Consider the following 22,104-nt stretch of genomic DNA (forward strand, 5'->3'; position numbering starts at 1 on the left):
TAAAATTACAGTCGTTCGAGTGCAGGCAATAACCGGACACCAAACTACTCGTCCAAAGGAAGAAATAACCTAGGGCGGAGGGGGGGGCTGTCTTTCGGCTTCTCCCTGTGCACAAACTACCATATTTTCAGACTATAAGGCACACTTTTTCTCCCCCAAAAGTGAGGGGAAAAGTTGGAGTGTCTTTTAGAATATATGTCAGTACACATGTATTGTCCGTGCAGTGCGCAGGGAAGCCCTTACGTAGCTGCCCCCATCTAGTCCTTAGGCTAGTGCCTATCCTCACTGGCGAACTCAGGGGGCTATTCCGGGTGTCTGGAACCTCCCCCCTGCACTGAGCTGTGTATTCAGCCAGGGAAGCCTGCATAATATAAACAGCCTCATTCTCCCTCCCTTCTTACTTCTGGTGCCTCCCTCCAGCTAATAGAATGAGAGAGGCAGCCGAGATTCCCTCACAACCCTCACAAGAAGATGCAGCCTGCAGTGAGAGAATGTTGATTATGGAGTCCTGGACTCTCCACAGCACAGAAGTGTCAGACATGATGAAATTAAAATGCAGGCAAGCTGGTAAATATGCACAGCATGATGCAGAGCTTGCCTGGACTCAGGGTCTGTGGGCAAACATCTGTCTGGTCTCTCCCCATTGTTATGACTGCATGTGTGGATAAGGTGTGGATAACAAGCTGAAAAGTTTTTGACAGTCCCTAGACTCCAGGAGGGCTTCTTTCTGACTTGTGTGAGAGACTGACAGGGACAGGAGTCCGATTACAGGCAAGTAGCCTGTGTGATGTGGGACTTCAATACAGATAAGTTCTCTGCTCCATCTCAGGCTATTCTCAATTTCTCCACTCCTCTCTCTGGGCTAGTGCAACGCCAAAATGACAATAGCAATCGCTAGCAATTTGTGAGTGTGATTTTGTGAAGTGATTTTCAGAGCGATTTTTGAATGAATTGCTCAAAAACATGCTACATGCAGTATACCTGCGATTTTGAAAAAATCACAACGCTGCTGTGGGAACACCCACATAGGGTAACATTAGCCAAGCGGTTTTCAAATCACTGTTGATTTGAAAAAATGCTCAGAAGCACTCTTGGTGTGCACCAGCCCTCCCTCATTCACCTTTGTTTCCCTCTTCCCCTAGAGCTGGCTGTGTCTTCTTGTCTTACAGGAAAGCTAAATAAAAGTGCAATCCTGGTGAGGCAAAATATTATTATTTAGTATTTATATAGCGCCGACATCTTCCGCAGATGCATATATCCCTGCATCATATGGGTATCGCTTGCGCTATGTGAAACTATGTAGCATATTCCACTGAATTGTCCAAACTAAGTCTATCTCCTGTTCCTCTCTTGGGGAGTTGTTCCAGCGCTGTACCCCGTTCACATTTGCTGCTACCAGAAGCCCTCAGAAACACTCGTGTCCTTGAGTACTTCCAAAGATAGGCAGCTCCGTAATACGCCAGCGCACTTTTGTGCATGGGCAGTATGGAGCCACCTGTATTCGGAAGCACTCGGGACATACGTGCTTCTGGACCTTTCAGGAACCCCCCCCTTAAAAATCCTGCGTTTGCCCCTGTATCCTGGTGCCCTCCATCCTCCTCCTGGCCAATAGCAAAACAGTCTCTGAAGAATCCGCACCTATCGGAGAGAGTGCTCCACATGATTAGCGCAGGCTGGCGCCAATCACGATTCAGCACTTGCCCCCTGACAGACTTTGCTGAGCCCGTCCGTCGTGATATGTTCTCCTACATTATATTTTCACACCTTCTCAATAAAATGTCTTTTAAGCCACCAGCTAGCAAGAAAATATAAAAAAATAATTTCGATAGTACTTTATCACCTACTATTCGTTACTTTTTCAATAACAAAGTGCTGAAAAGTTATTTTAAAAAGATGAAAAATTATCTCCAAGGAGAAATCTCAGGAGAAAAGGTGAATTGCATATGGGCCAATATCGGATGGAAGTTGATATTCAAACTATGAACTAGTCTGTAAAACAAAAAAAATGATGACCATTGATGGTGGGTATTTGTTCATATATGACTACAACCCCATGGAAGACTGAAGACCCAGCCAGTTACCCAGGAGACTTTTAAAGACGAACTTCAGCCTAAACAAACATACTGTCATTAAGTTACATTAGTTATGTTAATTAGAATAAATAGGTAATATAATCTCTTACCCACCTTGTTTTAAAAAAACAGGCAAATGTTTGTGATTCATGGGGGCTGCCATCTTTGTCATGGGGGCAGCCATCTTTTTGGTTGAAAGGAGGTGACAAGGAGCAGGAGACACAGTTCCAACTGTCCTGTGTCCTGATCACCCCTCCCAGCTGCACACGCTAGGCTTCAAATGTCAAATTTAAAATGTAAAAAAAAAAATTTGCACCAAAACAGCAGAACGAGAGTAACAACATCAGAAATCCCATCATGCTTTGCACAGCATCAGGGGAAAAATTCCCGGGCAGTTTTCTTCTGTGCAGCTAAAAATGAGGCTTGTATAAGAAAAACAAAGTTCTGATGCTGTGAAACTGTTAAAGAAACACCAGGCCTTTTCAGTGCTGCTGAGTTGATTTTTAGTCTGGAGGTTCACTTTAAGGTTTTGGCCAAAAAGACCCAACACGTGGAGAAAGAATACCTGTGCCTACCAGGAGTATTGGGTTTTTAGATACCCTACATAATAGTGTCATGTTTTTTTCCTCTCACCTCAACAAGACAAACAGTTTGGACACTTCGTTGGGTGCTTCTTTTTGTTTGAACGGGATAGCTTTCTTCTCTTTAGAGTTCTGTGACATTTCAATGGACGCCAGAGTGTTCTGGAACTGGCCGGAGTCTCTGTAGGCCGCCACTATGCTGTGCACTCTGTTGTAGGTCTCCATTTCACGCTCCTTGGTTCTTGTGTCCACAGAGGTGAGATCCACTGAATAGAAGATTTAGAATATTTGAGTTATTGTGTATTGATATAATTCTCTCAAAGGGGCTCACAATCTTATCTCCATCATAGTCGTACGTCCCTATCATTGAGTCATTACTCTATGGTAGAGATATATGACTATGATGGGGATAACATTGTTGTTGATGAGATGTGTACAAAGATTGTTGTCTGCGGGGATTGGGATTTGATCACTTTGTCAATAGTTTGGTTCCAGAAGAAGAGGTGATGGTACAATGGGCTTGGGTATCAGCTGGGCATCACTGCCACTAAAGATCTGGGGTGCTGGCTCTTTAAGTGACATTGGGGGACACCTGCACACAAGCTTGATTCTCAACAGAGACAGTCCTGACTGGCCACGTTGACCCAGTGTAATGTAGTGTGTGTGTACCTAGCTTAACCTCCTTGGCGGTAATCCCGAGCTGAGCTCGGGCTATGCCATGCAGGAGGATTGCTTAGGCCCCGCTGGGCCGATTAACATAATTTTTTTTGGCGAACTCACCAATCGCCGCCGCTCGCTGCCGATTCGATGCCGCACACCACGTTAGAGGGTGCCCCCCCGAGACCCCTGCGCAGCCTGGCTAATCAGTGCCAGGTGGAATTGAGGGGTGGATCAGACGCCCTCTGACGTCATGACGTCGGTGACGTCATCGCACCCGTCGCCATGGCGACAGGGGAATCCCTAATGTAAATCCCGTTCAGAACGGGATTTCCTGATGGGCCTGATCGCTGGAGGCGCTAGGCTAGCTACATTATTTTAAAAAAAAAAAAAATGCTGCGCTGCCTCCCTGGCGGTTTTAATTGACCGCCAGGGAGGTTAAAGCGCACCTGAATTGATATAGTACTAGCGCTATTAACAAATTGTCTGAAATTCCTTTCTGTTTTCCAGTACTGCAAGAATTAAAAAAATTGAGTTGTTATGTATGAAAAAGAGCTTATCTAACAACTTGTCAAATTCAGTTCAATTTCCCGAATAGTAAACAGAAGCTAAAAGGCTGTTGTCTGTTAGGGAGAAAACAGATAATGATGTTTTAGTGCAGGAAAGTTCCCATGGTTATTACTTGTACTTCTTTTTCAGCTTAGCGAGGCAGAGTGTGGATTGTAAACAGCAGATGTGACAGCCTGATGCAATTTAAAATTAAGTCATTCAACTGAAATCCCCCCTTAGCCATCAGGAATATAGGCATATCAGGCATGATCCGTGGGCATAACACATGTTGGTAACCCGTGTGCCAGGGGTGGTTGTAATATAAATTGCTACACAAAATCTGAAAGTGTTTAGGCTTTACGTAATGCTTACCAAAGAAATCAAATGGGTTGGAGTGTTCTGGGCACTCGTATCCACAGTCATCAAAAAACGTGATCATTTCCTGGGGGTTCCCACAAAATACGAGCTCTCCGCAACTCATAATGCCGATCTTATCAAACATCTGTTCCAAACAAAACAAAGATTTATCATAAAACGTATCTGCTGAGCTATCCTGTCTCTACTGCGCAGTGTACGGCCTGGAACCCACTAAGCCTTTTCCAAGCGCTAGTGATTCGCTAATGTAATCCTATGCGTGTAATCTCACTTGAGGGATGTGCTTTTTAAAAAAAATCCACCACTAGCAGGGTGGTTCTAGACTTTTTGCTGCCTGAAGAAAAACGCTCCCCTCCTCCCATAGCATCTCCTCCCTGCTGGCCTGCCTCAGCATCTGATCCCCAGGATGCCAGGTATGTGCTGCACCTCCTCCCATAGCATCTCCTCCCTGCTGGCCCCGTAGCATCTGATCCCCAGGATGCCAGGTATGTGCTGCACCTCCTCCCATAGCATCTCCTCCCTGCTGGCCTGCAGCATCTGATCCCCAGGATGCCGGGTATGTGCTGCACCTCCTCCCATAGCATCTCCTCCCTGCTGGCCCGCAGCATCTGACCCCCAGGATGCCGGGTATGTGCTGCACCTCCTCCATTTAGCATCTCCTCCCTGCTGGCCTTCAGCATCTGATCCCCAGGATGCCGGGTATGTGCTGCACCTCCTCCCATAGCACCTCCTCCCTGCTGGCCCGCAGCATCTGATCCCCAGGATGCCGGGTATGTGCTGCACCTCCTCCCATAGCACCTCCTCCCTGCTGGCCCGCAGCATCTGATCCCCAGGATGCCGGGTATGGGCTGCCCCTCCTCCCATAGCAACTCCTCCCTGATGGCCCGCAGCATCTGACCCCCAGGATGTCGGGTATGTGCTGCACCTCCTCCCATAGCATCTCCTCTCTGCTGGCCCGCAGCATCTGATCCCCAGGATGCCGGGTATGTGCTGCACCTCCTCCCATAGCATCTACTCCCTGATGGCCCGCAGCATCTGATCCCCAGGATGCCGGGTATGGGCTGCATCTCCTCCCATAGCATCTCCTCCCTGCTGGTCCGCAGCATCTGATCCCCAGGATGCCAGGTATGGGCTGCACCTCCTCCCATAGCATCTCCTCCCTGCTGGCAGGAATGGATCTAGACCAAGTTGCGCCTGGGGCAAGGTCAGGTTTTGGCGCTTAAACTACCATTCCCCATCCAAATTTTGCCGCCTTTTTAAGAATTCAACAAACTGCGCCTGGGGCAAGATACCCGCTTGCCCCCCCCCCCCCAGATCCGTCCCTGCCTGCTGGCCCACAGCATCTGATCCCCAGGGTGCCAGGTATGTGCTACACCTCCTCCCATAGCATCTCCTCCCTGCTGGCTGCAGCATCTGATCCCCAGGATGCCGGGTATGTAATGCACCTCCTACCATAGCATCTCCTCCCTGCTGGCGTGCAGCATCTGCTCCCCAGGATGTCGGGAATGTGCTGCACCTCTTCCCATAGAATCTCCTCCCTGCTGGCCTGCAGCATCTGATCCCCAGGATGCCGGGTATGTGCTGCACCTCCTCCCATAGCATCTCCTTCCTGCTGGCCCGCAGCATCTGATCGTCAGAATGCCGGGTATGTGCTGCACCTCCTCCCATAGCATCTCCTCCCTGCTGGCCCGCAGCATCTGATCCCCAGGATGCCTGGTATGTGCTGCACCTTTTCCCATAGCATCTCCTCCCTGCTGGCCCGCAGAATCTGATCCCCAGGATGCCGGGTATGTGCTGCACCTCCTCCCATAGCATCTCCTACCTGCTGGCCCGCAGAATCTGATCCCCAGGATGCCGGGTATGTGCTGCACCTCCTCCCATAGCACCTCCTCCCTGCTGGCCCGCAGAATCTGATCCCCAGGATGCCAGGTATGTGCTGCACCTCCTCCCATAGCACCTCCTTCCTGCTGGCCCGCAGCATCTGATCCCCAGGATGCCGGGTATGTGCTGCATTTCCTCCCATAGCATCTCCTTCTTGCTGGCCTGCAGCATCTGATCCCCAGGATGCCGGGTAAGTGCTGCACCTCCTCTCATAGCATCTCCTCCCTGCTGGCCCACAGCATCTGATCCCCAGGATGCCGAGTATGTGCTGCACCTCCTCCCATAGCATCTCCTCCCTGCTGGCCCGCAGCATCTGATCCCCAGGATGCCAGGTATGTGCTGCACCTCCTCCCATAGCATCTCTTCCCTGCTGGCCCGCAGTATCTGATCCCCAGAATGCCGGGTATGTGCTGCACCTCCTCCCATAGCATCTCCTCCCTGCTGGCCCGCAGCATCTGATCCCCAGGATGCCAGGTATGTGCTGCACCTCCTCCCATAGCATCTCCTCCCTGTTGGCCCACAGCATCTGATCCCCAGGATGCCGGGTATGTGCTGCACCTCCTCCCATAGCATCTTCTCCCTGCTGGGCCGCAGTATCTGATCCCCAGGATGCCGGGTATGTGCTGCACCTCCTCCCATAGCATCTACTCCCTGCTGGCCTGCAGCATCTGATCCCCAGGATGCCGGGTATGTGCTGCACCTCCTCCCATAGCATCTCCTCCCTGCTGGCCCGCAGCATCTGATCCCCAGGATGCCAGGTATGTGCTGCACCTCCTCCCATAGCATCTTCTCCCTGCTGGCCCTCAGCATCTGATCCCCATGATGCCAGGTATGTGCTGCACCTCCTCCCATAGCATCTCCTCCCTGCTGGCGTGCAGCATCTGCTCCCCAGGATGTCGGGAATGTGCTGCACCTCTTCCCATAGAATCTCCTCCCTGCTGGCCCGCAGCATCTGATCGTCAGGATGCCGGGTATGTGCTGCACCTCCTCCCATAGCATCTCCTCCCTGCTGGCCCGCAGCATCTGATCCCCAGGATGCCTGGTATGTGCTGCACCTTTTCCCATAGCATCTCCTCCCTGCTGGCCCGCAGAATCTGATCCCCAGGATGCCGGGTATGTGCTGCACCTCCTCCCATAGCATCTCCTACCTGCTGGCCCGCAGAATCTGATCCCCAGGATGCCGGGTATGTGCTGCACCTCCTCCCATAGCACCTCCTCCCTGCTGGCCCGCAGAATCTGATCCCCAGGATGCCAGGTATGTGCTGCACCTCCTCCCATAGCACCTCCTTCCTGCTGGCCCGCAGCATCTGATCCCCAGGATGCCGGGTATGTGCTGCATTTCCTCCCATAGCATCTCCTTCTTGCTGGCCTGCAGCATCTGATCCCCAGGATGCCGGGTAAGTGCTGCACCTCCTCTCATAGCATCTCCTCCCTGCTGGCCCACAGCATCTGATCCCCAGGATGCCGAGTATGTGCTGCACCTCCTCCCATAGCATCTCCTCCCTGCTGGCCCGCAGCATCTGATCCCCAGGATGCCAGGTATGTGCTGCACCTCCTCCCATAGCATCTCTTCCCTGCTGGCCCGCAGTATCTGATCCCCAGAATGCCGGGTATGTGCTGCACCTCCTCCCATAGCATCTCCTCCCTGCTGGCCCGCAGCATCTGATCCCCAGGATGCCAGGTATGTGCTGCACCTCCTCCCATAGCATCTCCTCCCTGTTGGCCCACAGCATCTGATCCCCAGGATGCCGGGTATGTGCTGCACCTCCTCCCATAGCATCTTCTCCCTGCTGGGCCGCAGTATCTGATCCCCAGGATGCCGGGTATGTGCTGCACCTCCTCCCATAGCATCTACTCCCTGCTGGCCTGCAGCATCTGATCCCCAGGATGCCGGGTATGTGCTGCACCTCCTCCCATAGCATCTCCTCCCTGCTGGCCCGCAGCATCTGATCCCCAGGATGCCAGGTATGTGCTGCACCTCCTCCCATAGCATCTTCTCCCTGCTGGCCCTCAGCATCTGATCCCCATGATGCCAGGTATGTGCTGCACCTCCTCCCATAGCATCTCCTCCCTGCTGGCCCGCAGCATCTGATCCCCAGGATGCCGGGTATATGCTGCACCTCAGGGCCGGGCCGAGGCATAGGCTGGAGAGGCTCCAGCCTCAGGGCGCAGTGTAGGAGGGGGCGCACAATTCATTCAGCTGTCATTGCTAATTGTGTTTGAAGCAGAAAGAAATAAGAAAAGGGGATACATGGCAGTGACTGTAAGCCAGATAACTAGATATTAAGGTGTTGGGGAGGTTGTGGGCCCTGTGGCCCTCTTAGTCTAATAGCAATCAGTGTGTGACGGCTGGAGTGGGAGGGATGGAGGGGCGCACTTTGGTGTCTCAGCCTTGGGTGCTGGAGGACCTTGTCCCGGCTCTGCTGCACCTCCTCCCATAGCATCTCCTCCCTGCTGGCCTGCAGCATCTGATCCCCAGGATGCCGGGTGTGTGCTGCACCTCCTCCCATAGCATCTCCTCTCTGCTGGCCCGCAGCATCTGATCCCCAGGATGCCAGGTATGTGCTGCACCTCCTCCCATAGCATCTCCTCCCTGCTGGCCCGCAGCATCTGATCCTCAGGATGCCGGGTATGTGCTGCACCTCCTCCCATAGCACTTCCTCCCTGCTGGCCCACAGCATCTGATCTCCAGGATGCCGGGTATGTGCTGCACCTCCTCCCATAGCATCTCCTCCCTGCTGGCCTGCAGCATCTGATCCCCAGGATGCCGGGTATGTGCTGCACCTCCTCCCATAGCATCTCCTCCCTGCTGGCCCGCAGCATCTGATCCCCAGGATGCCGGGTATGTGCTGCACCTCCTCTGATAGCATCTCCTCCCTGCTGGCCCGCAGCATCTGATCCCCAGGATGCCAGGTATGTGCTGCACCTCCTCCCATAGCATCTCCTGCCTGCTGGCCCACAGCATCTGATCCCCAGGATGCCGGGTATGTGCTGCACCTCCTCCCATAGCACCTCCTCCCTGCTGGCCCGCAGCATCTGATCCCCAGGATGCCGGGTATGTGCTGCACCTCCTCCCATAGCACCTCCTCCCTGCTGGCCCACAGCATCTGATCCCCAGGATGCCGGGTATGTGCTGCACCTCCTCCCATAGCATCTCTTCCCTGCTGGCCCGCAGCATCTGATCCCCAGGATGCCGGGTATGTGCTGCACCTCCTCACATAGCATCTCCTCCCTGCTGGCCCGCAGCATCTGATCCCCAGGATGCCGGGTATGTGCTGCACCTCCTCCCATAGCATCTCCCCCCTGCTGGCCCGCAGCCTCTGATCCCCAGGATGCCGGGTATGCGCCGCACCTCCTCCCATAGCATCTCCTCCCTGCTGGCCTGCAGCATCTGATCCCCAGGATGCCGGGTATGTGCTGCACCTCCTCCCATAGCACCTCCTCCCTGCTGGCCTGCAGCATCTGATCTCCAGGATGCCAGGTATGTGCTGCACCTCCTCCCATAGCACCTCCTCCCTGCTGGCCTGCAGCATCTGATCCCCAGGATGCCGGGTATGTGCTGCACCTCCTCCCATAGCACCTCCTCCCTGCTGGCCCACAGCATCTGATCCCCAGGATGCCGGGTATGTGCTGCACCTCCTCCCATAGCACCTCCTCCCTGCTGGCCTGCAGCATCTGATCCCCAGGATGCCGGGTGTGTGCTGCACCTCCTCCCATAGCATCTCCTCTCTGCTGGCCCGCAGCATCTGATCCCCAGGATGCCAGGTATGTGCTGCACCTCCTCCCATAGCATCTCCTCCCTGCTGGCCCGCAGCATCTGATCCTCAGGATGCCGGGTATGTGCTGCACCTCCTCCCATAGCACTTCCTCCCTGCTGGCCCACAGCATCTGATCTCCAGGATGCCGGGTATGTGCTGCACCTCCTCCCATAGCATCGCCTCCCTGCTGGCCTGCAGCATCTGATCCCCAGGATGCCGGGTATGTGCTGCACCTCCTCCCATAGCACCTCCTCCCTGCTGGCCCGCAGCATCTGATCCCCAGGATGCCGGGTATGTGCTGCACCTCCTCCCATAGCACCTCCTCCCTGCTGGCCCGCAGCATCTGATCCCCAGGCTGCCGGGTATGTGCTGCACCTCCTCCCATAGCATCTCCTCCCTTCTGGCCCGCAGCATCTGATCCCCAGGATGCCGGGTATGTGCTGCACCTCCTCCCATAGCACCTCCTCCCTGCTGGCCTGCAGCATCTGATCCCCAGGATGCCGGGTATGTGCTACACCTCCTCCCATAGCACCTCCTCCCTGCTGGCCCACAGCATCTGATCCCCAGGATGCCAGGTATGTGCTGCACAGGCAGATGGAGATCCTATCGCTGGAACGCTGAGATCAGGTGAGTGAAGCGACACTGCGCATCTAAGGAGGGGGAGATGGGGAGTGCGAGGAGGGGAACATCTGGGAAGGGGAGCTGCCTCTTGCCGCCCTCTAATTGTTGCCGCCCTGAAGCACATGATTCACGTTGCTTGATTGAAGTACCGCTCTTGCCCATTTGTATTACATAAGCAAGAGCTTTACAAATCACAAGCTCTTAAAAAGTGCTGTTCATGTTTGTAATTTTACCCTTACTACTTCCAACAGGCCACCCCCATCCTGCACTTAAAGGACAACTGTAACTTTAAAAAAAAAAAAATAGATACCTAAGTGGAGGGAAGGCTCTGGATCCCTTACAGACTTCTTGTTCCTCTCTGCTTCCTCTCATTCCACCGTCGGGCCCCATTCAAATCTCCCCCTATCTGCCTCTTCGGGTCTCCTCGGAAGTACTCAGGTCTTCAAGTACTTACAAAGATGAGCAGCTCCGTACTGCGCACGCACAAGTCCTCGGAGACCCGACTACTTCCTGGCCTTCCAAAGAGACTCAAAGGCCTCTTCGACATTTAAAGTGAATGGGAATCACTATAGAAAAAAAAAAACAAGCCAGATTCTTACCTAAGGAGAGAGAAATCTCTGGGTCCTATAGAGCCTTCCAGCTCCTCTCCCGGTCCAGCTCTGGCTCCCCGGTAGCAGTTTCGACCAGTTTGTTCAAATACTGTTCTCTCTGCCGCCGAAGGGAGGCTTTGGAAGTCTTCGGGAGCCCAAGTGGTCCCGAACACGGGCCCTGCCATACTACGCATGTGCCAGCACCCTCTCTCGCGCACTCGTGTATGCGCAGTATAGAGCCGCCTGTCTTCAGCAGAACTCGGCTCTCGAAGACTTCTGAAGTCCCCCGCAGTGGGGGATTCAAACGGAGGAGCCACCGCTAAACAGAGGGGACTGGTAGGTGAGTGAGAAGGCTCTATAGGACCCAGAGCCTTCTCTCTCCTTAGGTAAGTAATTTTTTTTTATAGCGATACCCAATTACTTTAAGTTGGAGGTTTGAACTGGTTGAGGAAAACTACGCTGGGCTGTAGAATGAGGGGACACAAGGAGGAACGGGAAGGCTCTGAGGAATCCAGAACCTTCCCTCCTTAGGTGTGTATCTAACTTTTTATTTTTTTTATTTTCTGCAACTTTGATCACGTGCTTCCATTAGCCCTCTGGGGCCCCTATTCAAATTACTTTTCCTCCCGAGTTTTATCCTAGGTGATCGTTCCACTTGGCGGGCTCTTTTTACAGATATGATCACAACTGGTGGAGATACGATTGCAAGTTGGATTCATTAGTGATGTGGATCGATTAAATACAATCTCTTCTTTCCACCTGAATGATGTTATCGGAAGTAGGATTGTTTGCTAAAAATGGTGCTGCTAATGTTTACGTTTAGTGTTGTTATTTGGCAGCCATAAGGTATGGTTTCTTATATGTGAGATAAACAAAAGTTTGCTTTCTTAAAACAGAAAGAATTTGTGATAATTCAGGTTGAATTGAGCTTGAGATGTCTCCCAGTGCAGCACTGCTGAATATATGCAAATTAACCATTGTTGCCCTTAGAAGCTAAACACACCTCCAGAACCGCTGGAATGCAATGATGTGTCAGCTTGTTAATTTGTACTGAGCCATAATAATCACACATGCATACAAACTGTTTCGGATTGTTTGATTCTCATCAGTGCATGACACGGATTAATTTGGCTCTATGCAGTAGGGCTTGTAACACCGAGAGGTACAGACTAACCAGCAAGCTCATGATGAACCAGAACTCATTGGAGTTGAGATGATTGTTTTCCATTGGACAAGATTAGGATGTTGATTAGGAGCAAAGCAAGAAACACCCAACAGTTGTTTACTTACATTGAAGAGTTCTGAACGGGGCTGGTGAATGGAGATGATAACTATCCTGTCCTTACGAGCCAGCTCAGATAGCAGCTCCACGATATGGTTTGCTGTCATCGCGTCCAAACCCGTAGTGGGTTCATCGAGCAATATTATCTCTGTTAGGGAAAGGAAAGTTGGATGTTGAAATTCCATTATTACTGTATACTACATGGTGAACAGTATGTCAGGCCTGTAGGAATATCCACCCACTAATCAGCTCCAATGCCCCAATCTACCTCCACATGCACGCTTCTCCCTATGTGGCTTGACCCCGCTTAAACGGGAGGTGGGGGCATAAATCTTAAAGTAAGAAGTTAAAGGGATACTGTAGGGGGGTCGGGGGAAAATGAGCTGAACTTACCCGGGGCTTCTAATGGTCCCCCGCAGACATCCTGTGCCCGCGCAGCCACTCACCGATGCTCCGGCCCCGCCTCCGGTTCACTTCTGGAATTTTTGACTTTAAAGTCAGAAAACCACTGCGCCTGCATTGCCGTGTCCTCGATCCCGCTGCTGTCATCAAGAGCGCACAGCGCAGGCCCAGTATGGTCTGTGTCTGCGCAGTACACTCCTGGTGACATCAGCGGGAGCGAGGACACGGCAACGCAGGCGCAGTGGTTTTCTGACTTTAAAGTCAGAAATTCCAGAAGTGAACCGGAGGCGGGGCCGGAGCATTGGGGAGTGGCTGCGCCAACACATGATGTCTGCGAGGGACCATTAGAAGCCCCAGCTCATTTTCCCCCGACCCCCTACAGTATCCCTTTAAACAATACAAGTTAGATCAAAAAATGAATGACATTTGCGTCTCATTTTTGTTTATGTTGTTTGATACACTGTGTGCTCGCAGGTCATTATCTGTACTGTTGACTGGCAAGGGTGTATTGCTTGATTGCCATTTATTCCCACAATGAAACACTCTCTAGATACATACAGGGTGCATTCCTGTATGTTCTCCTTCTGTCATGTGCAACAGTTCAGGTCCACTTTAAGGTGTCACTCCAGGCAAACGTGTTTAGTTTTGTGTGGCTCTAATGAATGAGTATAACTGAAATTGCCAAATCCATGAATTAGAAATTGTGTGCATGCGTGATTAACTGTGTGATGACATTCATTTATATTATAAGCAGTGTTCTCCTCAGAATTTTTTCCAGCCGTGTGGCATGAAAAAGTAGCCGGGTGAGATTAGAGAATGCAGGACGGTGCTTCTGTGCGCATCTCTGCTTACAGCATTAGAGCAGGTGAGCTGGTGACAGCCGGGTGCTCACCAAAACTAGCTGGGTGGAGCACCCAGCTAAAAGAGCCTGGGGAGAACACTGATAAGTACAGCAGGAGGAGGTGGGAGAACTTCCCAAGGCAGGCTACAGCTGATTGACCAACTACATGGATGTGCAGAGCCCAATTATGGGCACATTACACAACTTGCATTCAAAACATATGCAGCAAATGGAGGACGTTAGCTTCCATAAACAGTTTGCGCACAGAGTGTTCCGTGCTAGACTCTTGCACCGCCATTAGGTATCCTCATGAAAGAGACCCTAACTTCACATTAAAACACATAGTGTGAACTTGGAACATCTGGCCATAAAATGGTTTAAACATTTTTTTTTCGGAGGAAGGGGGGAGTAGGAAACAAAACAATTATGTAAACAATATGTTTTGAATACAAAATGTGTATTTAACCTCTAGGGGGCTCTGCACGACTCTGTTGGTAGTTATTTCAGATGCAGCCTGACTAGTAGAGCTGGCCCTGCCTAGGAGAACTCATGGAGAAGCATGTGATAGGTTTGATCAGCTGATAGATTTGTAAGCCTCTAATTTGCTGTGATGACTTCCTGGTTTAACACATGCTTATGACCAGCAAATCAGAGCCTTACAAATCTATCAGCTGATCAAACTGATCACATGCTTCTCCCCGAGTTCTCCAAGGCTGGGCCATCCCTACTGATTAGGAGCGCCACCAATTTCTTACTATATTCTACATAGTGTCATCTTAAAAAAAAAAAAAAATCTTAATCACTATAATTTCCTGTGAGCATTGCTTGTTTATTTATATACTGTAGATAAGTATAGCAGGCTATCCAGAGCCATAGAGGCCCCCATAGACATTAGATGACATCTATTATCAGGACATGTACTCACTGGGGTCCTGAATTAGCTGGGCTGCTATAGACACTCGTCGCCGCTCTCCATTGGAAATGCCATTGAAGGTGCGTCCACCTATCAGTGCATCTGCTACGTCCGTGAGGCTCAGCTCAGCCATGACTGACTCCACCTGAAATACCCAGGAACAGAAATGTTCTTCATCATTACATAACCGTATCTGAAGAGCTGGAGTTTAACAACTTCAGCCTTCAGTCGTTTTTCACCTTATGCATCCAATCTATTTTCACCTCCCATTCAGTCGCCAATAACTTTATCACTACTTATCACAATTAATTGATCTATATCTTGTTTTAGGCTTTCTTTGGGTGTTACATTTTGCTAAGAATTTTTTTTTTCTGTGAATGCATTTTAACAGGAATGTTAAGAAAATTTTTTTGAAAAAAAATCATTATTTCTTAGTTTTCAGCCATTATAGCTTTAAAATAATACATGCTACCATAATTAAAACCCACATATTTTATTTGCTCATTTGTCCAGGTTATTACACCATTTAAAGTATGTCCCTATCACAATGTATGGCGCCAATATTTTATTTGGAAATAAAGGTTTGTTTTTTTTTAGTTATGCCTCCATCACTATTTACAAGCATATAATTAAAAAAATATTTGTTGTATACCCTCTTTACATGCATATTAAAAAAAAGTTCAGACCCTTAGGTAACTATTTATGTTTTTGTTATTTTTTAATTGTAATTTTTTTTTTTTTTTTAGTTTAAGTTGAAGTTTTTTTTTTAGAACAGTAACAATAAAACAGTTAAAACTTAAAAAGTAGATTTAAACATAAAATAAAACTGTGGAAAATCTTAAAAAGTAATTTTTAGGAGAAGGAAGATAGATACAATTGTTTATTTAATTTGTTTATTTTTGCCTCGGGTGTCCTTTAACCTCCCTGGCGGTAAGCCCGAGCTGAGCTCGGGCTATGCCACCGGAAGGCACCGCTCAGGCCCCGCTGGGCCGATTTGCATAATTTTTTTTTGCTACACGCAGCTAGCACTTTGCTAGCTGTGTGTGCAATCCGATCGCTGCTGCTACCCGCCAATCCGCCGCTATCCGTCGCACCGTAGCCCCCCCCCCCCCAGACCCCGTGTGCTGCCTGGCCAATCAGTGCCAGGCAGCGCTGACGGGTGGATCGGAGTCCCCTTTGACGTCACGACGTCGGTGACGTCATCCCGCCCCGTCGCCATGGTGACGGGAGAAGCCCTCCAGGAGATCCCGTTCTATGAACGGGATCTCCTAAACTCCGATCGCTATCGGGGGGGATGCCGCCGAGCAGCGGCTATCATGTAGCAAGACCTTGTCTCGCTACATGAAAAAAAAAAACCAAAAAAAACCCCGGCTTTGCTGCCCCCTGGCGGATTGTTATAAACCGCCAGGAGGGTTAAAGATTTAACAAGGTGGAGTGTGTCACACTGATTTTCTGATGGAGTTCCAAAAAAAGGGGTGAGGCGCATGTAAAGTCCTGAAGTGGGGGGGGGGGTCATCTGGAGTGAGTGTGAGGAGAAGACTTTTAGCAGAGCACACGTTCCATTGAGGCATACATCAAATAAGGGCGCCAGGAAAAAAGTGTGTACCAACAGAGGAAAAATGATAGGCAATCCAATAAGACCAAAAGAAAAAGAAAATTCAGGTTGCTGGAACGTTCGCTCGAATGGTCATCGCTTATCACCATTAACCTCCCCGGCGTTTATTTTCCCTGCAATTTTTCTTCGAAAAGCAGTACATTTTTTTAAAGTGTTTCTTTATATTGTAAGTATTTTTGTGGACCTCTTGCAAGTTGCAAGCATGTGTACAATATAAAAAAAGCACAAAAAAGCATTTTTTTATTATTTTTTTACCCTTTAAAAAAATATATTACTTTATTATTTGCTGCTAAGGCGCTATAGTAGCTTTTTTTTTCTTTTTCTTTTCTTTTTTACACTTTGATTTTTTTTTTATATTGGATCCAATACAGATGTTTGTGTTAAATCCAATACAAGAAAAATTGAATTTGCCGCCTAAAGTGATGATGTTGCGTGTGGCTGACACCAGGGGGCGCACACAGCATCATCAGAGGGACACACGGGGGGCATGATCGCCGGGGGAGACGAAGTGAGGAAGGCGGAAGAAGATGAGATCGTCGCTGGGGATCACCAAGTAGAAGATGGGAATGCGCGCTCAAGGTAGCCGCAAGGTGCCGGCGAGGGGTTTCGCACGCCAGCGACAGCGCAGGTGAGTAATTGTATTAATTGCAATAACTTGTCAAGCCTGACTCGTCCTTACCGATTGTAGCTATTTTTTTAGTACAAGTCAGGATCGCCCTTAACGTTAGGAAGGTTAATGGTACCCAATCTAATCAGTAATGCAGTCGATAGTTCAAGAGATTGTACCATTAATGGGCACTTTAAAGGGAATCTGAAGTGAAAATAAACTTATGATGTAATGAATTGTATGTGTAGTACAGCTAAGAAATAGAACATTAGGAGCAAAGATATAAGTCTAATATTGTTTCCATTACAGGAAGAGTTTAGAAACTTCAGTTGTTATCTATGCAAAAGAGCTTCTCTGAGCTCTCTGACCCAACTTAAAGGTTCTGAAGCACTTATACATCAAAGAGGCTACGAGGGGCAGCTTCAGTTCAGGTTTTCTTGCAGGGGAGTTCAAAGTGTCATTGGATCTGCTCTGTTTCATAGTTTAAAATATAGAGTGTGGTTTGTAATTGCAAATATGACAGAATGATGCAATGTTATAAAAAGCTATATAACTGAAAATAAAAATATGAGAATATTTTCTTTGTTGCTAATGTTCTATTGATTATCCGTACTACACATACAATTCATTACATCATAACTTTTTCTTCACTTCAGTGTCACTTTTTTTTTTCAGTGTCACTTTGCCTTTTTAACATGGACAGTTGAACTGTGTGCTCAGCAAGCAGTTGCCAGGCAGCAGTGAGCAGTTACCAGGCAGCAGTGAGCAGTTGCCAGGCAGCAGTGAGTAGTTACCAGGCAGCAGTGAGCAGTTACCAGGCAGCAGTGAGCAGTTGCCAGGCAGCAGTGAGCAGGTACCAGGCAGCAGTGAGCAGTTGCCAGGCAGCAGTGAGCAGTTGCCAGGCAGCAGTGAGCAGTTGCCAAGCAGCAGTGAGCAGTTACCAGGCAGCAGTGAGCAGTTGCCAGGAAGCAGTTGTGAGAGTTTGAGAGTCATTTCACTGTCTATCAACTGTCCAGGGAACTGAGGCCTAGTGCTTGAGTTGTAGGAAGAACCCTTAGGGCTCTTTCACACTTGCGGCGATTTTGAGCGTTAACGCAAACGGCTAACGTTTGCGTTAACCAAGGTAAGATGAAAGTCCATAGACTTTCATTTTACCTTTCACACCCGACGCTGCTTTTCGATGCGTTGCGGTTCCGACGAACCCGGGCGCAGTTTTTCCTCCGAGCCGGCGTTTTCCGTCGGGTTTAATTACCAGCTACCGCCGCTGATTGCGTCGCACCGCAGATACCCGACGACACGCCGCAGGCAGACAACGCGTGCAGGAGAACCGCTCCTGCACATGTTGGCTGATGTGAAAGAGCCCTTAGCTATTGGTATGTTATCAGTGATAGGTGAGACAAGGAAGCCCATTATATGCAATGTAGATAAAACCATCACATGACTGTCCGCACTCGGTGGTTGTATAAGTGGTGAACCCGCTGCCATCTGTCATATGTCACCCGACCTTTGAATGTAGAATCACACCGACAATAAAGATGTACATGTTGTGTACAGTAAGCTCTCTATACGTTTATCAGAGTCATTTATCTGTACATGGGCCGTAGTGTCAGGCACTGCCGTAAATAACTGCCACCGATAACACAGGTGGACTAGAAAATAGACTTTAATGACAGGAAGAGCAGTTCCAGGCACTATCAGCCATTATCTGTATGCCCTTCATTTACAATGTATGTATAGAGGCACTGCCAGGACACTGGGGGAAGGGACACATACCCATACCTACCAACTGCAGAGATAAAGACCTCTAACCACGCCCCCACCACACTTCTAGTCTCACGTACCAGAAAGATATCATGAGCAAAAGAAGTAGTTTCATAATTCAAACTACACAGGCTTTTTCTATAATCATTAGCTTTCCTTCATATTATCACTTGCGAAATAAGCAATATATCAGTATACAGGATGTGGATAAAGTAGAGAAATACATATATTTACATAGATCCGTACATCATTCCTGAAAGAGGGACAAAGTAAAATACTGGTATTTAATACAGATATATTTCAATATTAAAGTGTACAATACCGGTATTAAATACCAATATATTAATATGGCTAAACCCCTAACCTACTCTTACACAGAACCCTCCCACCCGACGCTTAACCTTAAAGAGGAACTCCAGTGAAAATAATGTAATAAAAAAAGTGCTTCATTTTTACAATAATTATGTATAAATGATTTAGTCAGTGTTTGCTCATTGTAAATCTTTCCTCTCCCTGATTTACATTCTGACATTTATCACATGGTGACAATTTTACTGCCGGCAAGTGATGTCAGTGGAAGGAGATGTTGCTTCGTTTTCTGGCAGTTGGAAGCAGCTGTTATATTTCCCACAATGCAAAAAGGTTCACAGAGAGGAAACTGTCAGGACCATGGTCCTGACATCAAATTGTGTGAGGGGTTCCACCACAATATCAGCCATACAGACCTCCCTGATAATCTGTTTGTGAAAAGATAAAGATTTCTCATGGGACAGGGGGTATCAGCCACTGATTGGGATGAAGTTAAATTCTTGGTTACTGTTTCTCTTTAAGCCCCCCCCCCCCCCCCCACGCACACTACCTTCTTAATGCCTAGACTTAAACTCCCCACCCCCCCAGCATACACTACCAACCTAAACCCCTAAACCCCTGCACACACTGCCTCCTTAAAGCGGTATAAAACCCTGACATGATACTCAATAAAATCATGTTTTCCTACTTTTTATATGCCAGACGGTTATCATATTTGCTTTTGTGCATAAGAATTACTATTCATTTAGAAATTATACATTCCTAAAGTACACTAATTTTACTCTGAGAGCTGACTTTGCATTTTATTTATAACTGCTTTATTCATGGTCTGACTTAATCAGAAAGCATCAGAAAGCATTTCTGCTTGTCTGACTTTGTTCAGGGGACCCCGCAGTGTGAGAGAAGGCTTTGTTTACATTTCTCACTTGATACAATTAAACACAAGATAACATTATGTAAAGTTTCAGAAGCGGCCAGCTCTGCAGGCAGGGAAGCTTCTAATGCTGGATCCACACGGTGCGTTCACGCACTCGATTTCCCGCTCGATTCCCGTCGATTCGTTTATTTCCAACATGTCCGATTTGGATTTCGATGGATCGTTAGGTCGATTTGGCATACTTTGCATTTAAATCGACCTAACGATTCATCGAAATCCAAATCGGACATGTTGGAAATAAACGAATCGACGGGAATCGAGCGGGAAATCGAGTGCGCGAACGCACCGTGTGGATCCAGCATTAAGCCTGTGTTAACCCTTTGAATGCAGTTCTAGTAAAAAAAAAATGCTGGTTGTATATAATATGCTGTAAATAATCTATTAGAGCAAAGTAGAAATGCAGGGTTATATTCCGCTTTAATTCCTAAACCTACCCCCCACCCCCTCGCAACACTTCCAGAAGGAAGGAGCACAAACAAATTGTGTCATCCCTATTATCATTATCTGTAACCTTATTTATTGTCCAGCTCTGCGTAATGTGTTAGCGCTACATACAGTACATCTAATAAATGATAATAGTAGAAGGTTGAGCACGCAGGCGGCTACATGCGTGGGGCCATTAAGCATGTAGTTTCGGTCTATTTTCTTTCCCCAGAACTTTATAGGTATTTGTTTTTTCCTGCAGAGGGTTGGTGACAGTCTAGCAGGTGCAGCAGGCATAGTGTGTATTGTGGCACAGTGATGATAACATTTATCATCATCACGTCTCTCTATTTGTGAGTTTTGTAAGAAAGTCATGGTGAGAATCCCACCTTTTCTTGGATGGCCTCTCTGGAGAGTTTCTGCAGAGCCAACATTGCCGTGTACGTTAATGTCTCCCGGACTGTCAAGTAGCTCAGCAAACTGTCATGCTGCAGAATGGAAGCATAAAAAAGTGTTAGTGTATTCATGTATTCACAAAATGCCATACATGCCTTCCAACGTTTGGAGATAAGAAAGAGGGACACTTAAAGAGCAACTGTCAGGCTGCAGAAGCTAATTTAAACCTCTATTCTCCTGTGTTAAACAGTTTAGAAGGAAGCCAAAAAGGCATTACTGAAGATAAAAATCTCTCTTACCTTTGATGTGTGCTTATCAGCAAAGCTGTTAGACCCAAGCAGGACGCAAGCCGCATACCATACTGCAAAGCATTCTGGGGCCCTCCCCTCGGCTGCTAATGAGACGTTACAGGATAGAGTTTCAGCAGCTTGTAATCAGTCCAGCGCATAGCACTGATAAATCTCCGGGCAGAGTACACTGCAGGAGTCCGCTATTGTTCCTAGCCACATGGCTAATTAATATTCACTGCACACTGTGTTATTCAGTACGAGCTTTTCTGTGATCAGGAAGCAGGCAGGACATGACGACACATTTGGCTTTATAGGACGACAGACAAACATGGAACCTGCCATGAGCTGTCAGGAGCATCAATCTCTGCATATACTATATAAAAATTCTGTGAAATCCAAACGTGGACAGTGAAATGCATATGTAATGTAAGTACAGCCAATCTTTAGCTACTGATATATGTGTTTATTTTCTCTGAGACCCCTTACCTAACAGCTCCTCTTTAAGCCACGCCCCTGCCATGCCCTTAATCATGTCCGTCAACACCCCTAGTCACGCACACCGTAAAGATTTTTATTTCAAACCACACTGGTTCAAATCACAATACCTTAGAGATCATTGCAGCACTTTGCATGCACAGTGACATCTTGTGGTTGCTTTACTGTACTGCAGTTTAATTCTGTTGATATTGCCAACAATACTAAATGGATGTTTCATCTTAAACTTAATAAGTCACTCCTTTGCTATCATGATCAGTACCTGTAGGACGTAGGAGAAGCAGTCTTGAAATTGTTCTTTCCTTAGCTGGGATCCATTCACATAAACCTCACCGAGCAACGCTCCTTTCTTTCCAATTCTCCCTGAGATCGCATCCAATAGCGTCGTCTTCCCAGAGCCTACAGACAATAAGTAATTATTGAAAATGGACTACTACCCTTATCTCGTCAATCATGGCACTGACCAAACAGCTCATGGTGTTTCAATTCACATATTTAAATAAACAAGTTGTTTGGAAAATGGATGCAGAAGTGGCCACCTTGCAATCGGGAGTCGGAGATAATCACAGCCTATTAGGTAGGTCAAAAAAAACTTGTGACATTTGACTAAAGTCCAGCCCATTCATTTCTACATGGATCCTATACACACACACACACATATATATATATATATATATATATATATATATATATATATACTGCTTTCTTGTCATTTCCCACAATGCAACAAGGTCCACAGACAGGAAACT

General features: G+C 48.2%; 1 protein-coding gene across 1 annotated transcript in view; it reads right to left on the bottom strand.

Moving 5' to 3' along the window:
- Positions 1-22,104, bottom strand: part of ABCG5 (ATP binding cassette subfamily G member 5) — a 53,186-nt gene that overhangs the window by 12,331 nt on the left and 18,751 nt on the right. Inside the window, exons 4-9 of the mRNA XM_068233015.1 lie at positions 21,618-21,754; positions 20,564-20,662; positions 14,535-14,667; positions 12,375-12,514; positions 4,232-4,361; positions 2,706-2,919 (exon numbers count right to left, since the gene is read on the bottom strand). Coding sequence (XP_068089116.1) covers positions 2,706-2,919; positions 4,232-4,361; positions 12,375-12,514; positions 14,535-14,667; positions 20,564-20,662; positions 21,618-21,754 — 853 coding nt within the window. The remainder of the gene's footprint in view (positions 1-2,705; positions 2,920-4,231; positions 4,362-12,374; positions 12,515-14,534; positions 14,668-20,563; positions 20,663-21,617; positions 21,755-22,104) is intronic.

Source organism: Hyperolius riggenbachi, chromosome 4, assembly GCF_040937935.1.
Source record: "Hyperolius riggenbachi isolate aHypRig1 chromosome 4, aHypRig1.pri, whole genome shotgun sequence".
NCBI classification, from domain to species: domain Eukaryota; kingdom Metazoa; phylum Chordata; class Amphibia; order Anura; family Hyperoliidae; genus Hyperolius; species Hyperolius riggenbachi.